The sequence below is a fragment of the Lithobates pipiens genome, unplaced genomic scaffold (assembly GCF_037356315.1).
Source record: "Lithobates pipiens isolate NorthernLeopardFrog02 unplaced genomic scaffold, aLitPip1_a1.2 Scaffold_23, whole genome shotgun sequence".
Classification (NCBI taxonomy): domain Eukaryota; kingdom Metazoa; phylum Chordata; class Amphibia; order Anura; family Ranidae; genus Lithobates; species Lithobates pipiens.
Genome location: NW_027507785.1, coordinates 267,880,249 through 267,901,547, shown reverse-complemented (window position 1 = coordinate 267,901,547; position 21,299 = coordinate 267,880,249). Strand labels below are relative to the sequence as shown.

Here is a 21,299-nt window from a genome sequence, read left to right as displayed (position 1 = left end):
TCTGGTTAGCCAATACTTCCACCGCTGCAACGGTAACAGATCATATGACTTAGGAGGTATAGGTATACGTTCTCAGCATTTTGGCTAAGAGCAAGTGTAGTACCTGTATTATCAGTGTCCTTGCTGGAGTGACTGGCTATGTACCCCTGCTGGAGTGACTGGCTATGTACCCCTGCTGGAGTGATGGTGGCTCAGGCTGTCGGGGCATGTGTGTAATTCCATTGAGTAAACTAGAAGAGCCCAGTTCCTCCTTTTTTGAGTGTATCTATATTGTCTGGCCATGGGCTGGGAAGGCAAAGAGTCTGCATTGTCTTTGCCTCCTTGGAGTAGTCGCCCTAGGGGTGCGCTTCATAACACTTGGGTGTGGTGCCCCACTATGTGAACAGGCACATGATCACAGTCACTAAAACTTTTTCTGCACTGCGCCTTTTAGCTAATTCCAGGCCAATTTTTGTCTTCCAGGTCTCAGGGTCCAGCCAGTGCACATGAACGGCCACTTATTTACTTTAAATTATTTTCCCTCCACTGTTTGTCACTTTCCCTTTTATGTGTGTATTTTCTCATTAAGATTAAGGGTGCGAGTCTGCCATAATGTCACAGTCCCAATAAAAATCGCAGATCACCACCATTACTAGTAAAAAAAAAAATGTATAATAAAAATTCCATTTATCTATTTTGCGCAAACCAATCAATATATGCTTATTGCATTTTTTTTTTACCAAAAATATGTAGAAGAATACATATTGGCCTAAAGTAAAAAAATTATATATATTTTCGGGGGTATTTATTATAGCAAATATTGCGGGGTTTTTCAAAATTGACGCTCTTTTTTTGTTTATAGCGCAAAAAATAAAAACCGCAGAGGTGATCAAATACCACCAAATGATCAAATTATCAAATACCACTTGTAGTGCAAAGTGGATTTGCCTTTCGTAAATAACCCACATTGTTTCCTTCTCAAGTTTTTCTGATTCCATGCTTACAAGTATTTAGTCCTGGTGGCTCAAGTGCCCATTCAGCTTTGCATGTAGTATTCCTCAAGAGGGCAGCCACAGACAGGACCATCAGACCCTACATCAATATTGAAATTCCTTGCTCCCCTAAATTTTACATGGCCACAAGTTTTTTTTGTAGCTTCCCAGTCAGGTGCAAAAATTTGTCCAGGATTACCACTAGTATACTAGTCTAAAAAGGCGTAAAAACCTATAAAAAAATATTAAAAGAAACTAAGCAACTAGTAGAATTTCCTTTTAATCTTGAAGGGTTGCAAGAGAAGCAAGTTGAGCAATAAGCCTATTCTTCCCTTTTCCCGGGTGAAACTGTAGAATTTCTAAAGGATTCCTAGGTATTCCAGGCTATTTGGGAGATATTCTACCAGAAAGATCTAAGTCTCCTGAGGGTCACCTTGGCTTTCACGTGATTGACACAAAGTCTTAGAAAACTGTCCATACAATATAATCCAAACCACAACTGGTAATTCTTTATTTGTAGGAGTAAGTTCTCTCTTTTAAAAGTGCTCATACTTTTCCAAACTTCTCCCTCTACTATAGACAGTAAAGTCCAGCATATCTGCAATGCATTTTTTTTCCATTTGCATTGCAAACTCAATCCTTTAAGCATAACTCATAGTTCATGACCTTATTTTAAATTGGGAATGTGGATTGCTTGGTAAAGCTCATTAACTCAAAAAAGTTGCTTATACCTGTCTACTATAGATCACATGTATTAAAATATGTTTGCTGATTCAATCTATTTTACATAAACAGCTCTTTGGGTACTGTGTATAGCGTATTTTCTTCAGTGTATTCACTAAAGGGTGAGCAACACAGAGGTCTAGAAGAGAAATATATATATATATATATATATATATATATATATATATATATATATTATAATATAATATAATATAATATAATATAATATATGTATGGTCCCTATACCCTTTCCAAAATTACAGCCAAAGGAAAATAACATAGTGCTATGGGGTTCCCGATATGGGAAAATGCACTGCAATTTCCAGTAAACGAGGGTGTCTTTAAGAATTTATGGCACCCCTGCACATATGCTAACAGAAATGAATTTTTAGTTAGGGACTGCATGCGATTATACACAGTCCCGTACCCCCATATAGTGTGAACCTAGCCTTATGCATGACTATGTATGTAGGTATTAGAAGAAGCCATCATTTTTTTGTTTGAACAGACCTAATTGTTATTTTTTTTTAAGAACCACTGACTCCTGGGGGGGGATTTTAAAAGTGTCTGAGACAAATACTATCTCAGCTGGTACCATTGCCCATAGCAACTAATCAGCTTCTTTCTTTCATGTTTTCCACACAGCTTACACAATAAAAATTTAAAAGCGAATTGGCTACATTCTTGTTATCAATCCCCCTCCTCATGCGTTTAAAGCCCCTTTTACATGAATGTTCCAATCGGGTTCTCCTGTCTGTTTTTCAGGCACACCTGATCGGAACCTCCATTCTCCTCTGTGTTTGTTTACACCTGCATACATTCAATCCGATTAAAAACAGACAGATGAGGATCTGTTCCACTTCAGGGATCGGATAGCAGTCAGGTGTAAATGGACAGGCAGTCTTCTTTACATCCAACCACCTATGCAGAAGAGCGGGCTGTATCAATGTCCGCTCTGCATAAACGTAGCAGACACAGACCTATAATCTGCCTGCTTAGCAGGGGTCAGAGGACATATCCCTTGCTAAGCATGCAGATTGCAGTCCACCCCGTTTAAAAGGGTCCCAAGGGTGGCCATACATATAATTTTTTTGCGATCAGCCAGTGAGCCGATCAAAAATATATGAACGGATCCCCCCATCCACGCAAGTGTGGTAGCTGGAGCAATCCTTCCCCCTGTGCTATTGTATTCTGTCATCGGGGACTCCTTTGCTGTCACTCCAATTGGCTGCAGATGCTGAACGAATGAAAAATTTCCAACAGCCCTGGTCAAGAGACGTTGATCAGTAGAGTTACTTGTCCCTGCAGAACTGCCTGAATTACAATCCTCCCATTGCCAGCTTAAGGCCCCTTTTACACTGGGGTGGTGGATGCGTCAGCGGTAAAGAGCCGCTATTTTTAGCGGCGCTTTACTGTGAATTTCACTGCGCTATTCGGCCACTAGCAGGGTGCTTTTACCCACGTCTTGCGGCCAAGAAAGGGTTAAAACCATGGCAAAGCACCGCTGCAGCAGCACTATGCTGGCGGTATAGCCACGCTACTCCATTGATTTCAATGAGCAGGAGCAGTGAAGGAGTGGTGTTATACACCGTTCCAAAGATGCTGCTAGCACGACTTATTTTAACGCCCTGCCAGTGCACCGCTCCATTGTGAAAGGCCTTGGGGCTTTCACATTGGAAAGACAGCAGCAGCCCTTTCAGGTCACTTTGCAGGCGCTATTTTTTGTGTTATAGCCCCTGCAAAGCGCCCCAGTGTGAAAGGGGTCTAAGTCAAATCAAATAGAAACTTGGCCAAAATGGCTCTTAGATGGTGTTTGTTGTGACTGCAGTAAAAACAGTGACCTCTTTGGTTACTAACTAGTAATTTAGGGATGCATGACATCAATTGAACAGTGCAGTGACTCTTTGTTTATTCTCTACAATACATGGATGCTATTTATCTTTGACATTTCTATTTTAGCCTTTAAGCAGGAACCTAATTCTCCAGACTGCAACATCATGTTTAAAGTTCAAACCACTTTTTTTTTTCTTCTTAATTAATAATGAAACTGATAAAAAAAATTCCATTATATGTACATTTTCTTCTTCAACAAAAAAATATGCACAGCTGGTTGACACCTGGAGCTAGGTGGTGCGACTATATTCCAAGGCACATGTATACCGAGAATTATTTATGGATCGAGATCAATTTTGTTTTGCAACAAAATGCAAATTAATTAAAAATGTTCATTCCAACAGTAATAAAATCCCTGATTACCCTTTTTTAACAAAGTATGGTATGAAGCTTCCATAATAAGTGAACCATAATGAACTCTCATTATTAACGAAAGAAAGGCTATGTCCATTGTATTAAAGGTCCTCATTCTAAAGAATGGTAATAAATTAATACACTTGGTTCCTTGTGAAATGGCCAGAACATTTTAGTTTCTTACTTCCTCATGGTTTTTATGTACTGCTAAAAATCGTTTTCTTTTTATTAATTCGCCATTGGGCAAATTTGTGTCCCAAATATATTCTGGAGAAAGTACTTTGGTAGGTTTATTGTATACCAAATATCTGTTGAGATGGGACTCCTCCTGCCAAACGGCTTCAATGTTCTTTTTCTTGTCCTCCTTGATTCCATTATGGCAAGCTGTGCTAAGCTTGTAGATTTCTTCCACCCTCCCACCATACAATGCTGCCATATAATAGAAGTCCCCTTCCCCATAGGGTATGTAAGCAGCAGAAATAGGCCGTCGCTCGTATGTAAATCCTTGTTGATCAGCAAGGAAGTACCCTGGATGGATTGTAGCAAATAGGTCACCAAGGATTTCCACTCCCATATGATCATTAAAGACCATGTCCACATCAGCACATACCAAGTAGTCAATCTCATTTGGCATCTGCTCCTTTGTAACGGCTTGCAGAATCTCCATTCGTCGCATGGACACATCTTGCCATCGCTTGTCAGCAGACACTTCATGCAACTGCAGATTGCGACCTTCACCCATTTTGGGTTTAACTAAATTACTGACATTGTCAGTAAAAACATAATACGTAACATTGTGGCCAACCATAAAGAAACGTTCTGCTGTTTCTAGAAGTGGACCAAGAAACCGAATGTACCTGTAAATAAAGATTCCATTGTTAAAAAACACTCTAAACACAAATTTTTTTTAAAAAAAAATCTGATATTGTCAAATACAGCTGTACGAATTTCAATTAACCATTTTATTTTCCCTTTGTATTTAACTGATGGAAACCTAAATAATGACATTATCAGTACCAGGTCAAATAAAACCAGCAACACATTTTTTTTGAAGCTGTCATGACAGTGAGCTGCAGAGATATGTAGCAGTGCCCCCAAAGGAGCTGCTAAAAGTTGTGGCCCACCTGTCACTCTGCCCAGCCCAGCATTCACTTTCCAATCACCTTGGAGACAGTGAACACTCCATGTGCTTGTTTGTGTTTTGTGTTGAGGGATTTGAACTTGGATAGAGATGGGACTATATGGGATGCCCAATAGTATTATAGAACAGTCAATTTGGGACAGAACTATGTACACTCCTTGTACATAACACTTCTCCAGTCTCCTCCAGCACATCTCCTGCTTGAATACTTTCACTCTCTCTCTTGCACAATACTTATGGATTTTGTCCTAAACTGGTGTTGCATACACACGGTCAGACAAAGTTTTTGGAAAATCCGATTGTTCGGCACGTGATGACGTTCGTTACGACGGAACTACGTTGAGGCTAGTAGTCAATAGCTTAGGTCTTGTAATTTGATCTGAGCATGCGTGGCACTTTGTCCGATCGAAATTCTCTACAAACGATCGGAAAAAGTCAGATCGGATTTTTTTTGTCAGAAAATTTGAGATTCTGCTCTCAAATTTTTTCAGTCGGAATTGCTGACGGAAAAAAAGTACAATAGAGCCCACACACAATCGGATTTTCCAAGAATATAATCCGATCGGACCTTTTCCGTCAGAATTTCCAACTGTGTGTACAAGGCATTAACTCCAGGCACAGCTAGCACATGGTTAGGCCAAACTCTGACCCAGTCAGGTCTTATAACTTGCCATTTGCAGGCAGGGACCACAGGTCCCTTCGTAATGAAGAAAAATAGAATAGGAAGTCTTTAGTGAGCTGTCCTATGGTGGACTACTGCTCCCAGAAATCCCTCTCCAGTCCCTGCCAGCCCTCCTGGCTACAGGTGCCCAACTCCACTGCCTGTGACATTGCAATCTTCACAGGCTCCACACCCAGCTCTGGCTGTTTTCTCTCAGCCCTCTCTGGCATGCATTTCCAGCACTCCTGATAGCACATGTCACTCACTAGCCTTCCTGGCTGCTCACACACCGGTGGTTCCCTCCTGAAGACTTGTCTGGCAACACTAGCTCCTGTTGTCTTCTTTGGTTCCTCTCTGTGCCTCCTGACCGCATCCTCCATAATTTCCAGAAGGGCTCTGTCCTGCACTCAAACCCCAGGCCCAAGGTCACCCCCCCCAGAATGGGGAGTGCCCTCAAGGGCCCCCAATAACCTAGTGCTCCATCTGCAGTTCTTTCACCCGACAACTTCTCCCCAGCTGGGCTGACTCTAGGTATTTAAGAAGGCCTTGCCCCTGTCAATGTGAGTTGGAGATTGGTTAGGGCTCCTTAGAAAACACCCAGACAGCTCCACCTCTCTTCCCCTCCTTTCTTCGAGAATTTTCTAGAAGCCAGAGGGAGGTATCTGAGAAGTGATGCTATATGTGAGTCACCAGCCTACCCTGAGCCACTCCCAGCCCACACAGATCAAAACAGCTAGGCCTGCCTAAATTGACCTGCTCTTACCTACCTACCTAGGTAGAGGGAGCTACAGATATGCAAAAGGCTATGTCCCTCAAATTGACCACTTGGCTTCCAGGAAGGTTTTAACCCCATAATGACCAGACCATTTTTTGCTCTTCAGCACTGTGCTACAGTAACTGGCAATGCTACTGTAACTGACAATTGCTCAGTCATGCAACACTGTACGAAAATAAAATGTATCATATTTTTCACATACATAGATGTTATAAAACATATCCAATAAAATCTATTTTCTTTGTAAATGTAGGCCAAAATGTATTCTGCATCATGCTGCATGTGCTGGCAGTGATTGAGGTGATCCTGCTAACACTGCGTTTTTGGGGTCACTATACCATTAGTATAGTTCTGATCATAAACAGGATACAGAAACTATACTAGTAATGACGGTGAAAAGCGACTTGTAGTGTGACTGTGATAGGGTGGTGGGCAGTCAGGGACTGGTGCTAACTGACACTGGCTGGGAGCGACGCTAATTTAATCTGACACTTTCTGATGTCACTAGTGACACTAAGGCCTTGTACACATGGTCGGAAAAGGTCCAATCGGATTATATTGTCAGAAAATCCGATTGTGTGTGGGCTCTATCGGACTTTTTCCGTCGGAAATTCAGATGGAAAAAAATTTCCAACAACAAAATCCGATCAGACTTTTTCCGATCGTTTATAGAGAATTCCGATGGACAAAGTGCCACGCATGTTCAGAATAAATTACAAGATGAAAGCTATTGGCTACTGGCCTCTTTATAGTCCCGCCTTACATGTTTTACGTCACCTCGTTCTGAACGATCGGATTTTCTGACAACTTTGTCCGACCGTGTGTATGCAACACAAGTTTTGGCCAAAATCCGTCTGAAAAAATCCGAAGGTTTTTGTGGTCGGAATGTCCGACCGTGTGTACAGGGCATAATACAGAGATCAAGGATGATATTGTACACGGTCACTGTACTATGGCACTGGCTGAGTGACAGGGGTGATCAGGAGGGCAATCAAAGGGTTAACTGTGTGCCTAACAAGCATATGCATGCTTATTTTACTCACAGGCTGGCTGGCTTTTCTTCCCGATTTTAGCTTTGAATGGCAAGTGAAGTCAGAGAAAAAAAAAAAACAGCCAGATCTGGATTGTGTTTACTAACATACTCAAATCTGTGCTGTGATTGGCTACAGCCATCAGCAGATTCACAGCCCAAATCATTTGCTGCGAGCCTGTAGACAAACTGGTGCTGTGGTTGATGCAGGGGGTGCCTGTAAACCAAGAAGTTCCTCCACAATGTACGGGTACATGGCAGGGGAACAATAAAACCGTTGGCCAGCAGTAATAGTTAAGCTGCTCTTCTGCAAGTGGTTAAAGTGTATGAAAACCCCCAATAATGAATAAATTTTATTTGTTCACCTTTGGTTTGTTAACTATACTCTACTACTGAAAGCGTTTTGTAATAAATGTTCCAAAAGTTCAAAAAAATACCGGTAATCCTGCCAAAAATATTGTGAGCTAATAACTTCCTGTGCACTCTGCCTTTACTGATTCTTTCAGTTAGCATTGTTCCCAGTTATCTTCGTGGACTGCAGACCACCTCCCCCATATTATGGAGCTGAGGAGAATATGTTCTGTAGTCCTAATACTTTCTGTTGTAGGATCCAAATATACTGTACAGTGAGTGAGAATTGTCACCCTAGGGCAGGAAGACATCTGCTCTGTACCTAGGGTTGCCACCTTTTCTTCAAGCCAAACCCGAACATTTTAGTGGTGCATGGCCCTGCGCTTGCTTAACTCAACCCATTCACCTGAATGGGGCTGCGCTATAACCGTGTGCAATGCACATGGCTACAGCACAATGGCAAGGGTTTTTAGGGATTTAAAACAGGTGATGAGGAGGCAACATAACTCTTCTTCACCACCTGTCAATACCTTCAAAACATGATCCGCTATGGATCACTCTTCAGAGTGCTTTACGACTCCGTTTACACTTGTGGTTGGGGGTAAAATTTACACCCCAAATCAAAGCCCAAACACACATGGGTGTATGATTATATATATATATATATATATATATATATATATATATATAGCAGAGTGACAGGGTGGAGGGGGGCAGGCAGAGTGACATGAAGAGGGACAGGTAGAGTGACATGGAGAGGGACAGGCAGAGTGACATGAAGAGGGACAGGTAGAGTGACATGGAGAGGGACAGGCAGAGTGACATGGAGGGGGACAGGCAGAGTGACATGAAGAGGGACAGGCAGAGTGACATGGAGGGGGACAGGCAGAGTGACATGGAGGGGGACAGGCAGAGTGACTTGGAGGGGGACAGGCAGAGTGACATGGAGGGGGACAGGCAGAGTGACATGGAGGGGGACAGGCAGAGTGACATGGAGAGGGCAGGCAGAGTGACATGGAGGGGGGCAGGCAGATTGACATGGAGGGGGGCAGGCAGAGTGACATGGAGGGGGGCAGGCAGAGTGACATGGAGGGGGCAGGCAGAGTGACATGGAGGGGGGCAGGCAGAGTGACATGGAGGGGGGCAGGCAGATTGACATGGAGGGGGGCAGGCAGAGTGACATGGAGGGGGGCAGGCAGAGTGACATGGAGGGGGGCAGGCAGAGTGACATGGAGGGGGGCAGGCAGAGTGACATGGAGGGGGGCAGGCAGAGTGAAATGGAGGGGGGCAGGCAGAGTGACATGGAGGGGGCAGGCAGAGTGACATGGAGGGGGGCAGGCAGAGTGACATGGAGGGGGCAGGCAGAGTGACATGGAGGGGGGCAGGCAGAGTGACATGGAGGGGCGCAGGCAGAGTGACATGGAGGGGCGCAGGCAGAGTGACATGGAGGGGCGCAGGCAGATTGACATGGAGGGGGCAGGCAGAGTGACATGGAGGGGGCAGGCAGAGTGACATGGAGGGGGCAGGCAGAGTGACAGGGAGGGGGACAGGCAGAGTGACAGGGAGGACATGTGGAGGGGACACACCATTCTCTCTCATATACAGGACACTGTATTATGCTGGCACCAGCCCTGACTCCCGATCATCACAACACAGAGGTGATAGCAAAGAATTCTAAGAATTCCCCCCTCTCCCCCCTCCCTCCTCAGATCAGTGTATTTCTTACCCAGCCCAGTAGTGTGGAAGGAGCAGATGCTGCGGCTGGTCTCCTGCACGGTCTTTTCCCGGTCAGCTGTCTGTGTGATAAACTACATATTGTACCTACTGCTCGGCCAATCATGAAGCTCATATCCCTGATCCAGCGCGCTGTCCTCCAATCCTGCACTGACACCCGAACACTGGCAGGTCACTGCTGGCCGGACATTTTCGTCTATAGCGGTCTCCTCGTCTGTAAAGTTGTCCGGGTTTGAGTGTCCTCAGTGTCTGCTGGCCGGGCACCTCTTCTGACCTGTGCATTCTCTGACAAAGGCATGTGAGCTGCGGTTCCCGACAATTACCTTCCCCGGCGGATACTATAGAAGTGGGGTCCAGACTGACTAAATTGTCCAAACAGCTATAGTAGCATAATAACCTGTAGTAATGCTCCTGCCCGGCCCCCAGCTGAACAGATGGAACTCTGAGCCACAGTGCGGTCTGGATCATGTGTCCGGGTTCCAGGCGGCAGGAGCCCCGGACACGTGATTCAAAATTACTCTAAACCCGTACTGTCCGGGTGAATCCCGGACAGGTGGCAACCCTATCTGTACCTCTGGGTGGCACCATTTTTAAACAGCAAGCCTGCAACAACACTGACAAGGCTGCAAATGACTGACAAGGCTGCAATGCAGGGCTGCAAATGACTGACAAGGCTGCAAATGACTGAAAAGGCTGCAATGCAAGGCTGCAAATGACTGACAAGGCTGCAATGCAAGGCTGCAGATGGACACTGATAAGGCTGCATTGATGGGCATTTAAATGTATGTTTTTTTTCTTAAACTTCCCTCCTAAAAGTTTTTTTCCTTAAAAATTCCCTCCTAAACTTGGGGTGTGTGTTATACACTGGTGCATGTTATACACCGATAAATTTTTTCCTGAACTTTTTTTATTATTATTATTACTTTTTGATGTGGCCAGCAAGAAAGACATGGGAAAATGTATATTGATGCATACGCTCGTATAGTAAGTTATTGATCATACCTCTGTTTCTACCAGGCAAATTAGTAATCTGATCAAAATAAGATTGAATTTGGCATGACTGGTAAACTGCAATATATGATTTTTTTGTTTTGGGTTTAATACAGCTTTAAATTAAAGCAAAAACATCTGAATTACAGTTAACTTTTTACATTGCTTTTCTTATATTGCTTAATACCTTTTGTAATTGCTGAACACATGGAGGATATGTCGAAAAGCAGTTCCCTCTCACAAGACCAGTATATTTACTCATACTTACTTTTTCACAGCAAATACAAACAGTCCTATCCTGGTGTCCTTGTGTTGCGCATTTAAAGTTTTTAAATTATATATTCCATCCCAGATGATTGGAGCAAGCCAAGAAGTGAGAACATTCAGACTTGCTTTCCTAATGACAGATAAAATCTATTAGAACAACATTAAAAAACAGTACTCCAGCTTCCTTTTAACAATGTCATATTGGTTGTCCTGTTTGCCAGTGCTGGACATGTTGAAGTTGACTTAAATGACAATTCCAGGCCAATCTCTAAATGCATGCCTAAAAACTAAGTATATAGCATTTGTTTACCTTTTAAGAGTTTAATAAAGTGATGTTCACACTCTTATGATCATTTATACCTGCTGTGCTATACAGGTACATAGCAGACAGAGAAGGAATATGCTTCTTTTTTTTAGTCCCTGGGGCCTGCCTCTTGTGTAGCTTATTTGCCAAACCTGAGCAAACTCCAGATTTAAGAAACTGCAAATTTGCTTGGGCGATTTAAACTCCTCTTGAGAGCAACACACCACCAATCACCACCGAACACTTTGCTTCGCGCCGCCCCAGGGGAGCGCACAAGTGGCATGTTATGAAGGACATCATAGGACATCCAGTCACAACAATTAAACCACTCCCCGGCCGTCATTTTGCTATAGGCTAGGCGGTATGTGGTTAAATTGACTCCTCTTTTAACATACTGTATTTCTGTGCCTTGTTTACTAATTTCCAACAGCTGGAATTTGACAGCTTAATGAGAGGGAATGGGCTTAAGTTAGGAGGACTGTTACATAAAAAATTATAAATGCACATATTTTTTCCCAGGTAAAAAGTGTACATTTATTATTTTTTAAAACAGAAGCTTGCAAAGTATTGCACCTGTGATCAGCAAATCACGGGTGTGGTGTCAGACTCCTGCACACACTACCGACAGCTCTGTTGCCCATACCTGTGTACAGTAAACATATACACACTACTGGAAATGAAATAAGCATCCACTTACAGAGAGAACAAAGCACCGCTTGCAGAGCTATCAACAGGAATGGGAATAAAAGGCTTGAAAAAAAAGGGGCTTGATGCCCAGGAACACATTGCCATTTTTATTCCCATCACTGTTGACAGCTCTGCAAGTGGTGTTCTATGCCTCTCCCCCGATGCTTCCTACTCCGGTTCCTAAGTGCTGCAGACATTGCTATTGCTGGCTCTGTACTCTCATATTGGCTCTGGGCTAAGGCTGTGTGGGTGAACTTATATACCAAAAATATCCACGTTACTGATCGCTATATTAACAGCTGCTGCGTAAAACACAATTAATGTACCTTTAGTTATTAAACCTCAGCACTGAGGTTTAATAATTATAAAAGCATTGGGTGGTTGAATGGCCTTGGAATCCCGGACCTTTTCCATCCGGTTTGTCTTCAACAATAGAGTTGTTTGACTCCAATTGATGTTGACATCTCTGACCTTTAATGTAAGTAGATGCTTATTTATTTCTAATAGTGTTGTATATGTTGCTGACATCTTTTTGTGCTCTGCTTCTTATATTTAAAGCTGTGAGGCTGCACCTTCCCAAGGTGGCTCTTTTGTGGACGCTGCATCTTGATGTACGACAGATCCCCACTCATACATACAAGAAATAAAAAGGATCATTAGCAAAAAAATGGAGTTTGTTTGATGGCAGAATGGGAAGAGTTATTATAAGCAAACTCGGCAATGGGGAGTAAAGCGACCCAGTCATCTTGTGAGAACGAAGAAAAGCAAGGGAGGTACTGCTCCAGGGTCTGATTGGTTCTTTCCATTTGCCCATTCGTCTGAGGGTGGTATGCAGAGGAGAAGGCCAATTCTAGGTACCGACACAGAGCTTTCCAGAACCAGGAGGTGAACTGGACACCCCGGTCAGACACAATGTTGGCTGGGACTCCATGGAGCCTTACGATTTCTTTGATGAATATTTTTGCAGTTTCCACAGCAGAGGGTGTTTGTTCCTTTCATGGGCAAAAAATTAGCCATTTTGGACAGCCTGTCCACCACCATGAAGATGGTAGAAAAACCCTCTGCTGGAGGGAGTTCCACAATGAAGTCCATTGAGATAATTTTCCAGGGTCTCTCTGGAAAGGGCAATGGCTTCAGTAAACCCCAGGCTTTTACCCTGCTGTTCTTGCTTCGGGAGCAAGTAGTACAAGACTCCACATAACTCTTAAGCCCCATACACACGATCGGACTTTGTACGAACTTTCCCGTGGACTTTTGTGCAAAGGACATTGGCCGTAAGTTTGTATTGCATACACATGGTCTGACTTTTTAGGCAACAAACATGAACATAGTGACGTTTCAACGTACTGATGACACTTCAAAAGAGGATGTTCAATTACTCCAGTGCCACCTTTGGCCAACTTCTGTATTGTTGTCTGATCTTTGGCATTGGTTCTGAGCATGCGTGTTTGTAAAGTCCGATGGTTTTCTGTACACACGATCGGACTTTGCTCCATCGGACTTATATTGTCAAAAAGTTTGTCCGTTCGCACAGCCAACAAAAGTCACATGAAAACCGAAAAAGTTTGTCCGATGGAGCGTACACACGGTTGGATGTTGCTCCAAAACCGCTAATTTGCATGTTTGTTCTCAAAAGGTCAGATCGTGTGTATGGGCCTTTACAGTCGCCTACCACCTGAGGCCACCAGAATGTGCGTTGTACCAGTTCGGCTGTCTTCAGGGCACCAAAGTGCCCAGCCAGCTTGTGGTCATGACAGAGCTCCAATACTGCCACCCTTAAGTCCTTAAGTACACCAATTTTATCTTCATGCCACAGTAGGCCATCCTGTGCCTGGAATCTGGTTTCAGAAGATGAAGCAACCTCAGCAGAAGCCTGTTTGATTTGCCATATCAGATTCTCCTTTAGTAAGAGAAAGTTTCCTCAGGGAAGGATGGTGTATGGAATTGTGGACCTCTCAGAGTCATTGAACATACGTGAGAGTGCATCTGGTTTTGTATTCTTCGACTCTGGCTGTACGTTACATTGAATGAGAATCTAGAGGAAAAAAAGTGCCCACCTTGACTGCCATGGTTTTAATCTCTTAGCCGTTCTCAGATATTCCAAATTCTTGTGGTCTGTATAGACCAGAATGGGATGTGCTGCACCTTCAAGTAAGTAACGCCATTCTTCTAAATCGGCCTTGATGGCCAAATTCTCTCGGTCTCCCACATCATAATTTCTTTCCGCTGTAGATAGTGTGCGGGAAAAGAAAGCAACTGGGTAGAGTAGGGCTTTAGCTCCTTGCCATTGAGACAGCACAGCCACTACTGCAACTTCCAAAGCGTCAACTTCAAGAACAAACAGTAAGGCAGGATCAGGGTGCTTCAAGATGGAGGCTGAAGTGAACAGTTTTTTGAGGGCTTCAAATGCCGATTGCGCTTTGGGGGACCAGAGGAATCGGGTTCCTTGTTTAGTTCGTTTCGGTAATGGGGGCAATAATAGCAGAGAACCCCCTAATAAACTTCTGGTAGAAGTTGGCAAACCTGATGAAGCGCTGAACCCCCTTTTTGTCCACAGGAGCTGGCCAATCTAAGATGGCAGTGACTTTCTGGGGGTCCATCTTAATGCCTTCAACAGAGATTATCAGACCTAAGAACTGGATACACTGATGTTCAAATTCGCACTTCTCCAGTTTGGCGTAGAGGCCATGCTGACGGAGTCAGGTTAGCACATTTCGGACATTCCTATGGTGGTCATCCACTGTGGAGGAGAAAATTAGGATGTCATCCAGGTACACAATGACGTACAAGTCCAGATAGTCACGAAAAAATGTAATTGACAAAGTGCTGAAAGGTGGCTGGCGCGTTGCATAACCCAAAAGGCATGACTAGGTATTCCAAGTGCCAGAATCGGGTACAAAAAGCAGTTTTCCACTCATCTCCTCAAATACAAATTAGGTTGTATGCTCCAAGGAGATCCAGTTTAGTGAAGATGACTGTGCTTCCCAGTCTTTGAAACAGTTCTGGCACAAGAGGCAGAGGGTAACGGTTTTTGGCAGTAATCTTGTTCAATTCTCGGTAGTCTACGCAGGGGCGTAGTGAATGATCTTTTCAACAAAGAAGATGCCTGCGCTAGCCGGAGAAGTAGATGGGCCAATAAATCCTTTTTTAAGGTTGTCATCAATATAGTCCTTCAGCATGCCCAACTCAAGCTCGGTTAAAGGGAAAATCCTTTCGAAGGGGACCTCAGCCCCTGGTAACAGTTCAATAGGGCAGTCGTATGATCTATGGTTAGGAAGGGTCTCTGCACCCTTCTTACTGAACACATCCAGAAAATGGTGGTATGCCACTGGGATTGATTGCCGTAATTCAGGATCTGTTTCAAGGCAAAGCAAGGGTGAGGGGTTGACTGAGGTCTCTTGCAGGCAATGTTGCTGGCAATAACTTGAAGGAAATTTGATTTCTCCAGTGGCCCAGTTGATGTGGGGATTATGGGCCTGCAGCCAGGGCATACCTAAGATAATGGGGAACAGAGGTGATGAAATGGCATCTAGGCGTAAAAACTCTTGGTGATGAGAACCAATGATAGCCAGCAAAGGGAAAGTTTCCTGTGTGACCGGACCGGATTTAATGACAGAGCCATCAGCAAGATGTACGGCTAGTCCACAGATCTTTGGTTCAAGTGGAATGAGGTGTTTGGCTGTAAACGTCAAGTCTATGAAACAGCTGCAGGCTCCAGAATCAATTATGATGAATACCTGGATACTTTTTCCTGGGTGCTTTAACATGATGAGGAGAGCAAGGTGAGAGGCTTGGTTAGGTAAGGCAGAAACATGCATTGAAGAGATTTAGAGGCACTTATGCATCTTTGCAGGACAAGACCTCACATAATGCCCAGGTTCCCCACAGTACATACAGAGATTATTGATTCGTCTGTGCTGTCATTCCTCCGTGGTGAGAGAGGGATGAAGCAAACCCAACTGTATGGGCTCGGAGGAATCCAGAGAAACTGGAGCGGGAGGAGTCTGGCTGGAGAAACTAGGAACTTTAGGTAGCATCCAAGTTGGCTGATATTGACCAATGGAACTTTTTCAGAGCGACGTTCCCTTAGGCATCGGTCGATCTGAATTGACAAAGTAATAAGTTCGTCCAGGGATTGGGGTATCCCTACTCATGCCAGTTCATCATTAAGAGGATCAGATAGTCCATTGGAAATAGACAACGAAGGGCCGCATTGTTCCAATTGGTATCAGAACTCCAACGCCTGAACTCGGCCACATAGTCCTCTGCCACTATGAGGCCTTGCTGAAGTGCATGTAATGCAGCCTCAGCAGTGCAAGTCAGCTGGGAGTCCTCATAAAGTTGTGACATAGCGACAAAGAATGTGGTGAGGTTGTTTAACAATTCGGCCTTTTGTTCCAGAAGGTGATGTGCCCAGGCATGGGGTTCACCAGTCAACAGGGAGATAACAAAGCCCACTTTAGTGGCTTCCAAAGAAAAGGTGTGGGGTTGTAGGGCAAAATAGAGATCACAAGCATTACGACAAAAGGTCACTAGATGGCAGCATGTGAACTAAATATAAACATCCATAGAAAAATGGTTAGGAAAACAATATACATATATATATATATATATATATATATATATATATATATATATATATATATATATATATATATATATATATATAAATTCTATGCCCCATTGGGGCAGCACACTCCCCGTCTGGCATGGTAAATGCCAATATATACATCAGAACGGTAGTGATGCAACTGCAGATAACAACAGTGTAATTTGCTGGAAGACATAAAAGAACATGCATGTAATGCAATAACAATAACTCTTAATCAAGGCTTCAGGATATGTCAACTAAAGTTCAAGACACTTTCAGGGATACGCCTTGATGCTTAGCACTGGAGTCAAATACTACCCTGATTTGCTTTAGCTTACATGAATGATACACTCCGAAGAAAGGCAGGTACCAATACTCATAGTGTCTTTGAAGTGGTAGAGCTGGTTCAGCGTGATCATTGTCAAAGATCCTTTTCATAAAAGCAATGAAATTGTTCTTCATTTCAGGCCTGTTCTTTAGTGATCGTTGAAGCGAGTTGAATCTGGATAGAGCCCGTTCACGATTGTTTCAGAGTTTAACCCTTGCCCCACGAAGAGGTAATGGTGCAACCCAGCTGTTAGACTCATCCTGGAAGAATTATTTGTCCATTATTTTGATGAACTCTGTCTTCGACTGACAAGGATATTTTGTTGTTATCGCTTGTAGTACAAAACACTGTGGTACCTAGGTTGTCATCACAAAAGGTTAGGAGTGACATCTGGTACTTGGATGATGTCGAGAGGCTTCTCTTTTACTTTGTAATGGCGAGGGCACTGTTTGAAGTGGGATGCATGTCCATTTCCTAACATGTACGTTTTGAAGGAGTGGATCTCGGATGATGTACGCATTCTATCCAAGCATACACTGCCCACGATTACCCAGCCTAGATCAAGTTTTTGTGCGTAAGGGGCATCATCGGGTCCATTGCACTGCTTGCGTACTTTGTGTACTCTGAGAATGTCTCTTCCTAGCAAGATTAATATTTCAGCATTCATGTCCATTGCAGGAATTTCATTAACAAGGTGCCTCAAGTGAGGATGGTGATATGCAGCCTCTAGAGTAGGAATGTCTTCCCTTTCGTCTGGTATCTGGTCACACTGATGTTGGTAAGGGTATGCCCTCTCCCTTATTGATATGAGAGACCATGAACCCATTGACCCTTCTACCGAAGGTCTCTTCACGACCAGAACAGGTTTGAGAGAATACAAATACTAAAGATCTCAAAGAATTTAGGCTTAACCAGGGATCTGTTGCTCTGTTCATCTATTATGGCATACATCCTCATAGCTTCCTTGGGTCAACCCTTCGGGTATACCTTGACTAGACATATCTTAGCACAGCATTTGTGATCTAAGCCTTCCCCACAGACTTCTGTGCATGAAGAAGAAATGTTAGGTGTGGCTGGAGCATGACCTTGTTGCTCTCTGCCATGACTTGAGACAGGGCTATAGGTAGGAGGCTGCTGTGAATTGTCTGAGGGTGGGCCCAGATGCATAGCTGTAACAAGTCTGTCGCTTCTGCATTCTGTGCACTTAATGACAACCTTACAGTCTTTAGCAAAATATCTATAACAAGCACAGCACCTGTAGCATATTCCACGTTTCTGAAGAATTTCCCTGCGCTCTTGTAATGTCTTTGCCCTAAGCCCACAACATTTCTTTAGGGGGTGAGGCTTCTTGTGGATAGGACACTGATGAATAAGGTCTTTATCTCTGTCATCCAAATTGCTATGGTGAGCGGGAGAGGATACAGGTGGTCAGATGTCTGTCCTTTTAACAGATATTGCTCTATTAAAGTCTCTACGTTTAGCTGCTATGTTGTCATACCCTAATGAAGATGATGATGACGATGAAGCAGGCAAGTTGGGTTCAGTGAAGCTGAAGCTGGGATCGGTTCTTGTCCAGGCTTGATCACTGATGAGCCTGCAAAAATATCCGAATGGAGAAAAATATACGTTATAGTCTCTTTTGTCCCTTGAGCCCTGTTGTGCCCATTTCTCTTCCAGGTCATATGGTAGTTTAGACACCACTGGATAGACACCATGAGCAGTGTCCAGGAAGCTTAGTCCAGGTAGACATGGGCCTGTCTTTGCCAACTCCAGTTCCATGAGAAGGTCACTCAGATCTTGGAGCTTGCGATAGTCTTTGTTCCATATTTTTGGAAAGTTTTGTAGTCTCTTGAATATAGCGCTCTCTATTGCTTCAGAGCTACCATAGGCTTGCTCAAGTTTTACCCATGCAGCAACAAGACCTGCATCCGGGTGATCAACATGCACTGTTCTCAGTCTCTTAACACGATCTGCAGATTCTGGCCCTAGCCACTTTATGAGCAAATCAAGTTCCTCCTTGGTATTAAGATTGAGACCAGCAATAGCAGCTTTGAAGGTTGATCTCCAGGCCCTGTAGCTCTCCGGACAGTCATCAAACCTTGAGAGGGTAGTGTTAATGAGCTCACGGTGTACCATATATCATTCAAGTCTGGTCTCTCACTCTTCGGTGCCAAAGTAACTTGTGTAACCCCTCGGGTGTGAAAGTTCTCTGGTGAAGTAGAGTGAGGTTTGCCAGGATAAATCGATGTTGCAAGAGCGTTTAACTGTGGTGTAGTCCCTAAGGCTTGTGCTGGCTGTGGCTTGAGCTGCGGCTTGTCACTGGAGGTCACCTTGTTGTCATAAAGAGGTGATGAGGTTTGCTGCATAGATGCACTTGTGTTGTAGACTTAAAAAAGCTTAGGCATTTGGAGCTGAGAGGTCTCTGTGTTGAGAGTCAGAACAGTGTTGCTAGTAAGACATACAGGCGATAACTTCATTGCAAACATTATGCTTTAGTACATATTCACTGGTGCGTTCAGCTGGGTCTTGCAGTTCTGCTCGGATGGACCAGTCTGAGTTAGCACTTTCTCCCATCGCTTGTTCGAGAACTCTTAGCCTTTTCTTTGAGCATCCAGCTCTGCTTGACAAGTTTTGCTCTGAGCTTCCATCTCTGCTTGGTGATTTACCATGTTTGCATGGTGAGCTGCCTTGCGTTTCTACTTCTGCTTCCTTTCTGGTAAAGGAGCTTCGCACTTTATTTGCTTCCAGACTTGCATGGGCCTCCATTAGCTTGTCGCTTAACGTTGAACTTCTGGAGCGAGAGGATCTAGAAGAACGTGCCGTGCACTTGGTTGATGTGGATCTCTGAGATCCGGTCTCCTGCAGTTGAGCAATGTTGAGTTCTGCCTTACACTGGGCCTTTTGCACTAAGGCCCCATACACACTATCAGTTTTTCTGCTGAGTTTTTCCTTCAGATTTACCAAAACCACATAATATGAGGTCAAACCTTAGGAGTTTCAATGTGTATGCAATCAGGCAGGCCCTTCTACTACATGGTTTGGTAAACCTGAAGGAAAAAATCAGCAGATAATCTGATAGTGTGTATGGGTCTTAAGAGATCCCTTTGTTGATTTAGTGCATCAGCCCTGGTCAGTTCTGCTGAAGAGTCGTCTATATTACAGTCCTGCAAGAAAGCTTTGCATTTTGCAAACAGCCGCTGGTGGCATTCGTATGCAGCAGATAAGTGATCTAATGAGTCTCTTCGTTCAGCTGGTTCATCATTCAAGTGTGACAAAACTGACATGCAGTGTGAAGTCCAGTCCCATATGTCTGACGGATTGCTGGAAAACTCATCTCTAATGGTTTCATAATTTTCTCTGAGTTTCTGTGTAGGTTTTATTGTACATTTCGGTCTTACACTCTGTTCAGCAATATCTGCAGAGTCTGCTCCCTGTACATCTGTGGGTTCAGAGGCATGATGAATCTGTGTTGGTTCAGCTACAGAAGGGTGCTCAGAGTCTTGTCTAGACATTTTTCACGCTTTTGCAAGAAATGGTACTTTCTCTTCAAGAAGACGAAGAGCAGCTTAGACTGGACGGGGTAACAGTTCAATGTACAGAAATGGTTTTTAACATTCACATGAGGTGCAGTAAACTCGTGCGACCATGTGCTTCACAAGATGGCGGATGGCACTGAGCTTGATTGCAGATCAGGCAACTATATACACAGCAGGCTGTGGGAATTCTATACATATTTTGACTATTCTGACTCCAATTGTTGTGAAGCGATCTATCCCTTGTGAGACCTCTATGCCTGGCCTGTATAAGCAGATATAATCACTGAGGACAATCCTCATCAGATAGCTTGAACTCACCAATACCAATTTCCATCCACAAGATGTTTTTATTCAGAACATCAGATTACAGGAGATGACAGGATACAAACAGATGAACAGGCTGTGGTATTGTGTGGTCAAAAAATTATATTGTCTGTAGCTTACAATCTAGAATACATGTGCTCTACTACATGAGGCTTGTTACTCCATTGATGACACAGGAAGTACAAAAACACAGGAAGAAGGGTGGAGCATTACATACAAAGGAAGTGCACACTATGTCTCCAATACGACATCATTTGCGGTCTGCAAAACTTCTCACTAAAAGGAAAACATCATGCATAAGGCCCGCAGAAATGAACAAATCATTTTTAACAGAGAGACAATTATGCTTTTCCATGATCTCTCTCAGATAAACCTAAAAAAAAAAAAAAATCACAGGGCTTTACATCCACACATGAATAAACTAAGAGAGAGGGGCTTGAGCTATTCCTGGTGCTGTTTGCTTTACTAGTACATCGTAATGGGAGGCAATACTCCTATCTTTCGCTAGAGGATCTCTCAGAATTCTGCCATTCACTTCAACTGGGACCGGTGGACCACCTAGAGTGGACTCAATAATTAATTCTGCCTCTCCCCCCCCCGATCCCCCTTTGCTTCTCCAAAAACGCCAATTTAAAAAGA

At 43.7% G+C, this 21,299-nt stretch overlaps 1 protein-coding gene across 4 annotated transcripts in view; it reads right to left on the bottom strand.

Moving 5' to 3' along the window:
- Positions 1-1,448: 1,448 nt before the first annotated feature.
- Positions 1,449-21,299, bottom strand: part of LOC143928330 (histo-blood group ABO system transferase 2-like) — a 48,524-nt gene continuing 28,673 nt past the window's right edge. For 3 of the 4 annotated variants that reach the window (XM_077453183.1, XM_077453182.1, XM_077453180.1), the window contains exons 3-4: positions 10,892-11,020; positions 1,449-4,798 (exon numbers count right to left, since the gene is read on the bottom strand). In XM_077453183.1, coding sequence (XP_077309309.1) covers positions 4,114-4,798; positions 10,892-11,020 — 814 coding nt within the window. In that variant the 3' untranslated portion in view covers positions 1,449-4,113. The remainder of the gene's footprint in view (positions 4,799-10,891; positions 11,021-21,299) is intronic. The other variant, XM_077453181.1, reaches the window with a different exon arrangement.